At 45.5% G+C, this 12857-nt stretch overlaps 2 protein-coding genes across 4 annotated transcripts; both read left to right on the top strand.

Moving 5' to 3' along the window:
* Nucleotides 1-737: 737 nt before the first annotated feature.
* On the top strand, nucleotides 738-3756 carry LOC122368269. The gene is made up of 4 exons (XM_043342039.1): nucleotides 738-934; nucleotides 1786-1876; nucleotides 2079-2197; nucleotides 2550-3756. The coding sequence occupies exons 1-4, from the start codon at nucleotides 790-792 to the stop codon at nucleotides 2669-2671; spliced, it is 477 nt and encodes a 158-aa protein (XP_043197974.1). The 5' UTR covers nucleotides 738-789; the 3' UTR covers nucleotides 2672-3756.
* A 1428-nt stretch (nucleotides 3757-5184) lies between these two features.
* On the top strand, nucleotides 5185-12790 carry LOC122368268 (UDP-galactose transporter senju-like). Of its 3 annotated transcripts, none has more exons than XM_043342038.1 (7): nucleotides 5185-5429; nucleotides 6057-6157; nucleotides 6432-6549; nucleotides 7205-7257; nucleotides 7516-7655; nucleotides 10190-10357; nucleotides 10682-12790. In XM_043342038.1, exons 2-7 carry the CDS (start codon nucleotides 6067-6069, stop codon nucleotides 11174-11176), a joined length of 1065 nt encoding a protein of 354 aa, XP_043197973.1. In that variant the 5' UTR covers nucleotides 5185-5429; nucleotides 6057-6066; the 3' UTR covers nucleotides 11177-12790. The 3 variants fall into 3 exon arrangements, with proteins under 3 accessions (XP_043197973.1, XP_043197970.1, XP_043197972.1); XM_043342035.1 differs by having other exon boundaries at nucleotides 5237-5396; XM_043342037.1 differs by lacking the exon at nucleotides 5185-5429 and adding an exon at nucleotides 5503-5632 and having other exon boundaries at nucleotides 6038-6157.
* The last annotated feature ends 67 nt before the right edge of the window (nucleotides 12791-12857 follow it).

The raw sequence follows: 12857 nt of genomic DNA, 5'->3' as shown, positions 1-12857 counted from the left end.
CTGACCTCAATTTATTTTTCCTTTGTATTATCAGTCGAGCTAAAAGAGTGATTTGCGTTAGAGAAAAGAAATATCAACTGGCGCCTCGGCAGTCGGATGTAACAGCTTTTTAGAGGTCGGAGTCGCACGAAATGGAAGTCATTTAGCCCTGGTATCTGGTCTCTGATTGCGGTCTGTGATCTTTAATCTCAATGAAACCCAGATGCAGTTGTCGGGCGGGCGGTGCTCCAGGATTTCCTAGTTCCTACTGTAGTGCCGCATTTCCATCTGGTCGCGACTTGGGTGTGTTGGGTGGCCCACACTTATTTTCGCCCACGTTCGAATACCGACGCGAGATGTCTGCAGTCGCGTTATCGCATCATTGCTTTTTGTTGGTGAATTTTGACATCGTCTCGAAAACTAGTGTATACAATTAGTCGAAAACCCATAGATATACAGACGGAAACCACACAAAATTTACTTTACTCACACAAAGCTTCTTTTGTTTCCACATCACTCATATGGAAACAAACAAATGCGGCATCAATGGCGCGAATGTTGCGTATAAAAACTGTTGTCAAAGGTGCGCAGAAAAATGTTCAAGGCAGAATCGTCAAGGTGATTGGACTATTTCGACTCTCAGATCACTGTGATTGGCTTTTATGCACCATCAGCAATACCTGACTAGCATATACGTTTTCTTCAAACACAGTTATAATGTTGACGTGGGATACGAGATGTTTTGTTAGGTACGGCAGTAACAGAGAGTTTATTTTAGAGTTTCATTTGTAATCATGCAATAGCGTGAAAATGGTTCATTCTATGATCTATGCTCTCAGAGGCTGGATAGCTTTTGTTGCATTTATCAGCATGGCAACTGCCATTAGATGCTATTTGGATACAGAAAACTATTTAGGCAATCAACTTTTTGCTGGAAGTCAAAAACACATGCCAGGTAAGTAAAGTACCTATGTTTAAGGGACCCTCGGTTCCCACCTTCAAAAAAGTTAATGGATTGGCATGAAAGTGATGCTGCTCGGTTCAGAAAGAGAGAAAACGAATGTCTTCCAAATTTCACCGAAAAATATTCACTGGTTCTCAAGATATTGGACTTTTCCTTTTTTATTTTTGGGATCTCCGCTGTTCCTAGTGACTTTATTTGGAAGCAATAATTTGGCAGCTGAAAGTGCGGCACTTCATGCGCGCAATGCAGCATATAACCACATGCTACCAAACATTTTAGTAAAAAATTGGAAATCTTTAGATCTGCGCTGACATCACACATTCAGAGGGGCATTCAAATGCATTAGCCCCTCTGAATCCAAAGTGCTGCAACTTTGAAATTAGATTTTTTCTATTTGAGACATTTCTTGATGTTTTGAGTGTTCAAACCAGTCAGTTCAAGCCAGGGACCCCATTTGGCTATCTCAACTCAAAACTAATGTTAAAGTGGGATGGTCACTCTAAAATGGACAACATTGATTTTAAGTGTTTTTTTCTAGCTTGTAACAAAGTAGGAAAGCTTTTATTTCTGTTTCCACTTTCCCTGACAAAATGTGTGAATATATTCGGCCAGTGACAAAAGCTGTTGATGTATATGTAATTCAGAGCTACACAATTGATATATCCAACTATATTATGCATGTTGTGTAGGTCTGGAAGCTGGCATGATTTGAATGATAACTAAATCTGTTTGAACTTATGTATTTACAATGTGCCTGCTGTGTAAACATACAGATATTTGTACCTTTATTTCTTGTATATGGATAGTAAGTTAACAAATGTTTAACATTTTTCATGTTGCAGTGACTCCTGGCCTAGGAAGAATATTTGGGACCTTCCATGTCCTGCAGGCTGTCATTCTTATTCACAGTGCCTTCAGGATAGAATACTATCCGTAAGTATGCAATGTAATACATATATGGTGATGGTGTTATTAGCCATCAAAGATGCTAAAGGCTGGTGCTCATATTTTGAATCGCAATGCTTCATTCACTTGTTAAACATTCAATTGGTTACCTTTTCACCTTTCCACACTTGCTTTTCAGGGGAGTGTTATTGACATTTTATCCCTGAAATACCTGTTTTCTCACTTTCAGATTGATTAGTGCAGCAATATGCACTTTGATGATAACTATCATCTATTTTGGACTGGAGACTTTTTATTACAAGACAGCTTACTGTGGATTCACCACCCTTTTTCCTATTATTATTTCAGGCAAGTACCTTGGCTAAGATGGTAGAAAGTAGAAACATATGTTGTGTCATTGGTTTTCAATTAATTGCTTATCAACTTGAATGAATACGATAGCACCATATGTTCTTATCTTGTGTAAAAAGTGATTGCCAGTTGCCACTACTCATCAGAATCATTTTTCTGTCTGATTCGTTGACATGTTTCTTTAAGAAAGCAATTATCGTAAATGTTTCACTCTTTTCTCCTAAAAGGACAACATTTATGAGGATATTTATCCATCTTCTAACAAATTGCTGCTGGACGAGCCTCACGAGCAGACTCTCCGCGAAGCCCGCGCCCTGACACATTGCACGCTCCTTTTTTCGACCCGCAGTGGTGACAATTGTGTGGATCGCCTTTGCTCCGCGCTACCTCAAGGTAAAGGAAATCGACGAGGAAGAGCTCATGAAGGCCATGATGCCCCGCAAAAAGAAGTGGAACAAGAAGCGGGACTGAATGTGCCGCGTGGGTCTACAGCTGTGTGTTTGGTAGGCGTGGGGACGCGTCATCGGGACTTGTCGTCTCTCACCGAACGATTTTGTGCTCACGTGGAATGCTCACTTCTAGTCATAGGTTTACAGGGTGCCATCTTAGATCACAACGTCTAATCGGTTTTTAGATGCCTCGTTTGGCGCGAGATCTGACTTGTGTCCTATGCATATTGCTCGCTGGTCAGGGCATTTGACCGTCGTTGTTCAGTTGTGACTCTCTTTATGGATGTCAGGATTCACACCGTAATCTGGGTGTCAAGATGCATTGTGTGGAAGCTCGGCAATCGACACATATTTTAGTGATCATATTCAAGGTGCGGCCTTTTTAAAGTCATCTGTTCTGGTGAAGTCACATATTCTGTTCATTTCGACTAGATAATCGATAATTTATTTGCTGATCGTGACAGTTCATTCACTCCTGATGCCATCATCAGTCTGAAACCTTACAACAGCTGCCACTTACAGTAAGCCCGGTCAGCTGTCTCGCTGATCACTCACCGATCTTGTTGATCACGGTAAGCGTAGTGTCTGAGGCACCTCGACCGTTGTAGGTTGAATGTCCTGTCCCGGTGCGATCCAACCCCGCGTATGGGCCTATGGATGCTGCAGCGACCCCGTCTCTAGGGTGCCTTGCCGAGTGGGCCGGACTCAGCCGGTCTCTTCTCGCCCGAAGTATCACTTCGTCGCCCTCTCCAACTCGGAACGGGCCAACTGTTTTGGGACTGGTGAGAGAAGGGCGGTCGTTGTATGGTGTGGAGTTTTGTGCTTTAGTATTGAATATCGATCAAAGTTAACTGGTCATTAGCAATGTTTGAAGTGCTGTGCTGTACTGTGCTGGTTTAGTTTTGATAGCATGAGACTAGTAGCAAACGCTTGCTTTACGCGTATCTATATTGCACGAATTGAATATGCTGACGACAAAAGTAGGTGCACAAGCACTGAGCAATACTGCCGAAGAATTGAGTGGGTGTGCGGTTATTTATGTGTGAAATGCACGATAGTCAAGTGACGGTTGATAAATACATGACTGACACTTTTATCACCTTGTCATCCGATGTCTTTATGACCTCTGATCCAGGGAGGTCGGTTCTCTGTTTATTATAGGTATCTTTGGTTGTTTGCGCTATATGTGTGACAGCGTACCGTCGTTTGTAGGGATGCGGCTTCGTTGTGTTGAGACAAGATTTTGATCCTGCCACTTGCCAGTTCACTGAATTAAGTGGTGAAGATTGAAGAACATGTTTAACTCAATGGTGATGATCGTTCACAATCACGGCTCACTGCTAACCGCTGAGCGGTTGCCAGCCCCATCTGTGAAAATCTTGGCCAGCCCCTTCGGTTTTTCAACCTGCATGGTAAGCATCCCAGGTTGAATGTTGATAGAAACCGGTTTTGCTTTTCGGGGCGCTGTTAGTGTACTTTGAAACAGGGCGGCCCGGTTGCTGCCGTATGGCTTCACTCCAAGAATGGCAAGACTTTGGGTGACACGATTCCGTATAACGGTCCTGAAGGGATAGACTAAGCATTCAAACGATGGCATGACGTGGCACCGTACATGGAGATTGTATGCGAATTGCGAAACATGAGCGATGAGCAGGTACGGCCCTCCAGGTATTTAGTGGTTGGTTGCCAACATCACAATGAGCGATCTGCATTGCTGAGTAGGTACGTCTAGCGGCTGTTGAAAACCATTGCCGAAGTGTGTGCGCGAACCCTCTGATCATTTCTATTGAGTCATTTTACAGGAGTGTCTGTGATATTCAAAGTTATTACACCAAAATCAAAGCACATTGGCTAACCAACCACTCTTTTGCTGGAGGGCCGTACGTCACTCATGAAACATCTCTTACAGTCTGTGTTTTTATAACAGCACGGATATGGGTCGACGATGTTATCACATTCGCATAATTGTGTGGGCGGCTATCGTTATTGATCCGCCACCCGTTCGTCACCTGATGTATGTTCATGTGTAGAAATGATCTCATTTCTACACAGCCTCTCATTTGGCTAAGTGTTGCCGTCCGTTCGAGCTGGCCATATTCCTTTGGACGATCCAGTCATTTGTTCCGTGGACCGAGGCTTCGTTGCTAAACATGATTGCACTGAGAATCGTCAATGCTTGCAGGCTTACAAGGTGAGAAGCACCCGGCAAAATAGTTGAGCACACCACGTTTATTATGCTGCATACTGTGGATAGTGCGTTCACGTCGTTTACTGGTCGCAGTTTGTACACAGCGCAATTGTTATTCACCGTATTTTGACAGTCTATAATTTAGTGGTTGCTTCCTATTTGTTTGTTTTCTGACTAAGCTGACACTTCGTGACGCTGCTGATACGTTCATAGTTTGTCATCTCCTGTTCAATACTGCTAGAATCGGTGTCGGATCTTTTTGCTTTGCCAGTTTCTATGGCAACGTGACCAAATCGCACAACTTTTGGCCATTTCTCGTGCCCTGGTAAAATTCAAAACTTTGAATTGAGCTTCTTATGTCATGTATTATGTCGCACGAGAGAAAAATTCCACAAAAATACAGCAAGAACAAAGAAAGCTCTGATTTTCCTGAGGCCCTGAAGGCAGCCTTATGGTATCTCAGTGTGAGCTCAAATTCTGAACAGAAGCTTTCACATCGATGTCACATTTTATGAGTAAATCGCATTTGGTTTGGGGCGTCTGGGCCGCGAGGAGCGATGTAAGCGTGAATTTCCCAAAGCAAGAGGTCCAGGTGTGTTTTCATTTTCATAAAAAATGCTAGTCCAAGAGCTAGTCATGTTGTTATAGGAGAGGCCGAGAGCAAAGCTATTTCGATCTAAGAGGCTATAAGTTTCAGCTTTCACTTCCAAGTTCCACTTTCCAACTTTCACCATTGTGTTGTGGTGTCATCGTCGTGTTATGCTTGATAACATGCTTAGTTGGCATTTTGGGATGGTAGGTACCTACCTGCTAAACCAACTAATAATTATAATAATTAGTTGGTTTAGCAGGTAGGTACCTACCATCCCAAAATTACAGCTGTAATAAACATTGACTAAATCAACTGACCAACAGTCTACAAATTAATTCCAGCTATTGATGATTGGTTAAAACAGTTTATAAGTTGACAGCAAAGTTTTGGTGGTTGATTATGCTTCCATAATGCTTTATGTTGGGTTTGATTAGATAGTAGCTGGTTATCGCATTGATGCTAGCTAAAAATGTTTTGACAAAGTCCAGACTCTTGAAAAGTATGCTTTTTGCTCTTTTGGACATTGATTGTGATTGTAGCATAGAAATGAAAATATAGTACGTGTGGCACTGTAGCAATCTTACTTACATACAATTATTCGATAATAGCTTCATTACTTCATTTCAGAGAAGGAGCCATGTCCCTTGCACAGAAACTAAAAGACCTCTTCCCAACCAAATGGAGCCTGTTCATCTTCATTGCCTACATGGCTCTCTTCATAAATCAGGGTAAGCCAATTTTATTTATAAGATTCATGTTGTGTGGGGTACCTATCTAATATTTAAATGAGCTGTATCCTACCATTTAGTCAGCTGGACCATATTATTTATTTTTTATGGACAGGTTATATGATTGCACATAGCTGTATAGATGTTTTAAAGAAAAAATGGCTAGGGTTTTGTTTGGGGATGCCTGCTGGCTGCTACTGCTCTTTGATGTGGAGATTTGTACTTTACTTGACCTTATATCATGATGTTTATTACAATGATCTTGTTTCTGTAGGAATCCTGGTGACTGCTACAAAGAACAAGGACAACAGCTATGACTACAACACAGTGACTGTTGTAATTTTGACCGAGTTCACCAAGCTATTCATGTCCCTGGCACTGTATCTGCACAAGTGAGTATGGTACCAAATATTTAGTTCAAGCCTTAAGAGTAACATAATAAGTGTATGTATGGGAGTTTTGAGGATGTTTGATTTTTTGCTTGGCAGAACAAAACTAATAGGAAGGTATCCATGTGTATGCTTGTAGCATAAATACCATTGAAGAACAGCTGTTGCTTTAGTTCTGTGATGTATTATTAACCTTTGGTTAGGATAAGGCTTGTTTTTGTTCTATATGATACAGTTAATGACAGAATAGGTTGTTGCTAGAAGTATGCAACTGACACAGTGTCACTTCCATAATCCATTGTTCAATAATAGATACACCCCTACTTCCCATTGAGCTCTACGGCGCAGCTGGCATCCCATTGGAAGAGGAGCTTACACGTCAAGGCAGAGGATCGGAATAGGCGTGACTTCCTGTTTTTTTCGCATACCTACGCTAGTGAATTGTGTCGCAAGAATGCAATGGGTAAAAATGGCATTGTCGTTAGTTTTGGTTATAGATTCTTTATGTGTTTACTGGCTAATTTAAGATTATCATAGTAATTATTTGGTCATGCGTTTTCCTACAACAGCATAATTTTGAGTCGCATGTTCATGGGGCCATTTTTTAAGCTGGTCTTTGTGGTTAAAATAGATGCATACAAGGTGTTTATTATTTCAGGCAAAAATGGCAGCTATCTGCACTCGTCGAAGGGATCATTGCTAACCGCCGAGGTAAGTGTATTTTTAGTCATGGTGCGCACTCAAATCCATGTAGAGCAAGCAACCTTCAGAAGCTTATTTGTTTTCATTTGTCCGTGTTGAATTACATAAATGTCTCGTATCAGTTAATTCGCTTCGCACTGTCCCCAGTGTGGCCAAATGGATCATAAATAGCCACAAGCGTGACGATATTGTATGACCATGAAACTGATATTCTAATTGTACGGCCATGATATAGTGACGTTTTTTTCTCACTTACGTCACCGACAGCGTGCCTGCTGTACCTGGTGCCGGCCGTGCTCTACTGCATCTACAACATGCTGACGTTCGTCAACCTCAAGGCGTTCGACCCGACCACCTACTTCCTGCTGCTGCAGCTGCGCGTCGTCGTCACCGGCGTCATGTTTCAGGTCAGAGGGCTGATTTGTGTTAATGTGTGTGAGACTTTGGGTTAGGGACGGTAGGGAAGCACACCAGAATGGAAGCACAGTGGAATAGTTGGTGTAACGTCCGGCGAGTAGAGGCGGGTCGGGAAACTACACTAGGGGTACGCAAACCGTCATTTTGTTTATCGACGTCAGTGAGTGCGATAAATCACTAAACCACATTGCGCCACGCACACACGATGGGACACACTCTGGCCCGTATAGGTGCATGCCGCCAACGAATGTGTATGCATTTTTGAAGCTGGTTTTCCCTGTTGAGGTGAAGGCGTGCACCTAACCTATTGCCTCACCATGGTTGGGTTGGGAACGGGTGTAGCTCTCTGCGGGGCCTCTCAGGCCGCCCCATGCCGAGTTCCGTTGACACAGTTTGTTATCGCAGTGCAAATAGTTCGTCACGGTACTGCTCCCAGCGGCCGAGGGACGGGTAGGGAGGGGTGAATGGACGATCCCGGACTGCTGGCGATTGACGATAGGACGGATAGTCAGCGAACAATCCCATAGCCTCATGGGGGGGTGTGGCTGTTACGATTATCATCAAGCTATGGTTTTTTATACACAGAATTTTGATGGATGGGCGGTGCAAGACCAGAAACTATAGTAACGATCGTAGCATGGCTGGTTAGTGACATGCTGCCTTGCCGTGAAGTTGAGGCGAGAGAGCGATTATTGTCCTGTGGTTCATGATCCGTTTCACTCAGGGGCGGCGCCACGGGTTTTCGATAGGGGGGGACGGGGACCGAAAATCGAAAATCCCAAAAGTAGATACTGATCGTGTATGCAAAAAAAAAAACGAGGCACGTAACGCCGCGAAACTTGGCAAGGCCCAAAACACATCGAATGGTGCATCCCGTTTCCAAACTTATCCTAGGACACCTAAGATCGATCACCTTTTCAAGCATCCTTGCCTCTAAATCAAAATTTGCAGTCTTGCCAACTCAAAGCTGGTTTCCTACAAGCTGCGAATTGCTTAGGTATGAGTAGCAGTGCCAGCTATTCTTACGTTTCGTACTTTTAAATTTTTGATCTTACGTCTGGTCAGCTTCAGGGCTTCACCATCATATAGTCATGGAGGAAAAGTGGGAATGTCTTCTGCTCTGACAAGTGCGCCAAAACTGCAATATAATTTCAGAATCATGACATCACCACCTGATCCATATGCAACGGGCAGGGTGCAGCTAATGGCTAGCCGTCAGTGGTCATGTCATCGGTGGTCACTCAAAAGGTCATGCTAGGTCATGGAAGGTCACCAGCCGTTATTTGATCACACTTTCTGATGGATTTTACTTGCCAAGAGCTTCGCGGGAAAAACGAGCGCATGCACCGTTGAAAAAATTGAGTGAAAGGGTCTCAGGTCCGGCGACCTCTGCAGGTGAAATGCCCCAGGGTAGGATTCCGGTCCTTGTTGATTAACTTCGTTAATCAACCTTGTTGACCAACTTCAACAGCTGGTAATGACATTTTCACAGCCGCTGACGTAAGAAGGGGAGGGATGGGATGGGGGGCTCGATTAGACCCCCAGCCGTTCGGCCGCCGACCGAACTTAGTTTTGCAGAAAAAAAAACGAGTGCTATCGAACCCCTTGACGAGATGGAGCCGATGCTATATCCAATTATAAGGTCTTGGGCTACTGCGTGCTTTTTTGGTCCTGCCTGTGATCTATCCGAACACTTCTCCCCACAAGTGCTGGGGTTAAATGGCATAGATTTCAAATGGTTCATGTGGTAGAACTGCCATGCTTGAATTTGACTAATTAGGAATGGAAAATTTTCATATAGTAACGGAAATCTATGGAATTTCAGTGAACTTGGTTTTATCGGCAATGGGGTCTGGCAGTGGGGTGGGGAGGTAATAAGTAATAACCCTGCCTGGCGCCCCAAAAAGGGGGCACGATCCCCGAGGCCCTGCCGATCACCTTATAACTACAGGCGTCACAGCTCCACACCTTTTGCAGATGGCCAGGACCCCCTGCGATGCATCCCAACAGCAATCTTTATTCAGAACCTGCCTTGATTAACCAACGATGCATTAAATTCGCGACGGATAGCTCTATAATGCATTATTATCAACTAGAACGGGCCTCGCCGATAGGGGGGGGGGTACTGTACCCCCCTAACTTTCGATAGCGGGGGACCTGTCCCCCCCGTCCCCCCCGGTGGCGCCGCCCATGGTTTCACTGTCCGGTTTTGTTGAATAATGACCCACCGGGGCTGGCGAGTGAATATTTTTATTTCGTGTACGTAGTCTGTTTTCCTCATTTCAAGACCCGCTGTTTCCTTTTATGTGAATTTTTATGTGGACTACGAGTTTTGCTTTATATGGTTACTTGGACCTTGCATTGCTCAAAGCGAGTTTCCGGAGTTGTAACCATGTTTGTCGATATATTGCTGATTTTAAATGTCATGTTTCGATAGAAACTTTTGCTTTGGTTGTAGGACGGAAAAGTCGCCTTTCCCCTGCAAATGGTAACCGTTGATTTTCTGACTGTGATATGTTGACAGGTGCTGTTCAAACGGCGGCTGTCGGGCCGGCAGTGGTTTTCGCTGCTGTTGCTGACCCTGGGATGCGTCATCAAGCAGCTCAATTTCGGCGGACCAGCGTCTGCTCAGGCCGGCAAGATGTGGCACGACGGCATCTTCAGCATCAACCTGCTGCTGATCCTGGTGCAGGTGAGCCGCGTACGACGGAGGCCGCCATAATGAAGTTTATTTGTTGCCCGGGGCGTCAGTGTGTTGTCTCTTTTGACCATGCTTTTTTCGTGATTTTAACTTCTTTCGCCAACACTTGTCAGCAGTGGGCGTAAGTGATAGCCGAACTTTTCACTATATGTAAACGCTTAAATGTTCAAAAATGGCGCTTGAGTACGTCATTTTAAAGCATAAAGCGGGCTTATTCAGTCCTCGACGTTGTGGCAGAGCTGTTCGTGGGTCCCGACGTCAACTGTTATCTCCCCGATACTGACAGCTTGCTTGCACGTGTTCCCGTGCCTCCAGGTGTTCTGTTCGTGCACGGCCGGCGTGTACAACGAGTACCTACTGAAGCAGGGCGCCGCCGGCGTCGACGTGATGCTCCAGAACGCCTTCATGTACGCCGACTCCATTGTGTTCGCCGTGCTCACCCTGGCTGTTCGCGGCGAGCTGTCTGCGGCGCTGACGGCCTCGGCACTGCGCTCCGTGGCCCGCCCGGCGGTGCTAATGATCGTCTTCAATAACGCCACGGTGGGCATCGTCACCTGCTACTTCCTGCACTCGCTCGACTCGATCCTGAAGACGTTCGCCAGCGCGCTGGAGCTCATGTTCACGGCGGTACTGTGTTGGATGATATTCGGTATTCCTGTGTACGCCAACACGGCTGTGGCGATCGCCATCGTGTCGGCAGCTATCTGCGTGTATGCTCAACAGCCGGTGCGGAACCCTCCGCCCGCCGCCGGCGCCGCCCAGAAGGAAGGTGATTCGGAGAGCGGCCAGCCGCTGCTGCGGAACGCTTAGAGAGAACGTCTCCATCCCGTCACTCGTAAACAAATGTCAGTACCCGTGGGGGACGGAAGAAGAGCTTAACCAGCACCGGTAGTGAAGGACGTGAGGGACATTCAGCGCCCCGCCGGAACCGGCCGGAGCGGAAAACGACGGCCAGTTTCTGTCGGCCGTGATGACATAACCAGACGGTATAGCTCATGCGCCGGATCTCGACCCGCTTAGCTCGTTGAACATCTGTGCTCGGAAATGCTCGGTGTAGATGTAGAGGCTGTTATCCTTGTCAACGTTAGGCGTCATTGGATATGCAAGGATGCATGCAAGATCATACCTTACTTACGCCCTTCATATTATTATTATCGAACGTTTTATTTTATCGTTCGTTTTGTTGCACCGCTCTTAGCTGGTTAATTGTTATGGGTTAAGTTATTCCGGGTGATTGTTGAAATTAGCTGTCTATCACTGGTCAGTATATTTAACTTGTTTGACATCAGGTAGGAGTTCTAGGTAGGTAGCTTAGTCTATGCTTACTCATCTTCACTGGTCTGTGATTCTAGTCGCGTTATTATCGCATGGAATTATCATTAATCAGCACTGTTCATGTGCAGCGTCCGTGATTTGCACATTTGTTACGTTTGCGCTTCAAATAGCGATTTCATAGTCACAACTGTTAGTTGCCCTATGCATATTGTGTGCTAATTCCCGGCTTTCGTAGGCCAATCGGTAGCTAGATACTCAGGTTTCTGAGGGATAGTTAAGCACTGTGGCGCAGTGTTCAGTCACATTGCTGAGAGTTCGCTCAGGATTTGTCCGTTTGTCGGTTGTCGCCGCCGGTATCGCGGCGAATCCGACGCAGCTGTGTTGCTAGTTGCTTCCCATCGCTACTGCCGACGGGTTGGACTCGACTCTCTTACTGCTCGAAACCCGGCCCTCATCAAAGGTGATGCCGGAGAACGCTAGTGACACGTGTTCAATCCCATGCTTTCGTGTGTGGCCGGTATCGTTGGGAGGTGCGTTAACGCGGTATCGCAATCAATTGTTATGATGCTTGATGGAGAATAGGACCGATCGCTCATCAGGGGAATGGCCAGCTATGTTAGCTTTATGAAAACCTGGGCTCCTTTGATACCCGATTAAGTTGTGTTCTCTATAGCCTTGTGTTTGTTCGACAATCAGGGTGGGCGAGGATAGGCAACCTCGTTTTAGAACGTCTGACGTTCAGGCAGTTTTAGTTCATGTTTGTGTCGTAAGGCATACCTACCATGCACAATGGCACATTGAAATAACCAAAGTGTGAGATTGCATGTTCGTTTGTGGCTTTCATGCGGTGCTCGTATTTTCGTAGCGCCTTTTTCATACTCGGCACGTGTTCAACAGGGAATCGGGAACGGAGATTCATAGCGTTGGATTGTATTGCGTGAGGCGGTTCACCGAAATGTTTGACGGGCTACCTGCCCGGTAGGGGGGGGGGGGGGGTCTGGCGGTGTTACTTCTTCTGCCCTGGCCAGTGTGATAGGTGCCGGCACGTTTGCATTGTGAGCTCAGCCTCACGGCAAGTGGCATCGCTTTGCCTTCTGGGTCACCGGCCTAGTGAATATGCAGTGATGAATACATTCGGAGTTGATTCAGCCTCTGTCTCAAGCGCTCTGTTCTAACGAGGAAGCATACATACGGCCATTTGCTAGGAAAATGCTGC

This window comes from Amphibalanus amphitrite, unplaced genomic scaffold (genome assembly GCF_019059575.1).
Source record: "Amphibalanus amphitrite isolate SeventyFive unplaced genomic scaffold, NRLGWU_Aamphi_draft 000935F_arrow, whole genome shotgun sequence".
In the NCBI taxonomy this organism is placed as follows: Eukaryota; Metazoa; Arthropoda; class Thecostraca; order Balanomorpha; family Balanidae; genus Amphibalanus; species Amphibalanus amphitrite.
Note: the sequence above shows the minus strand (reverse complement) of the source record. Positions and strands in the feature narration are given on the sequence as shown.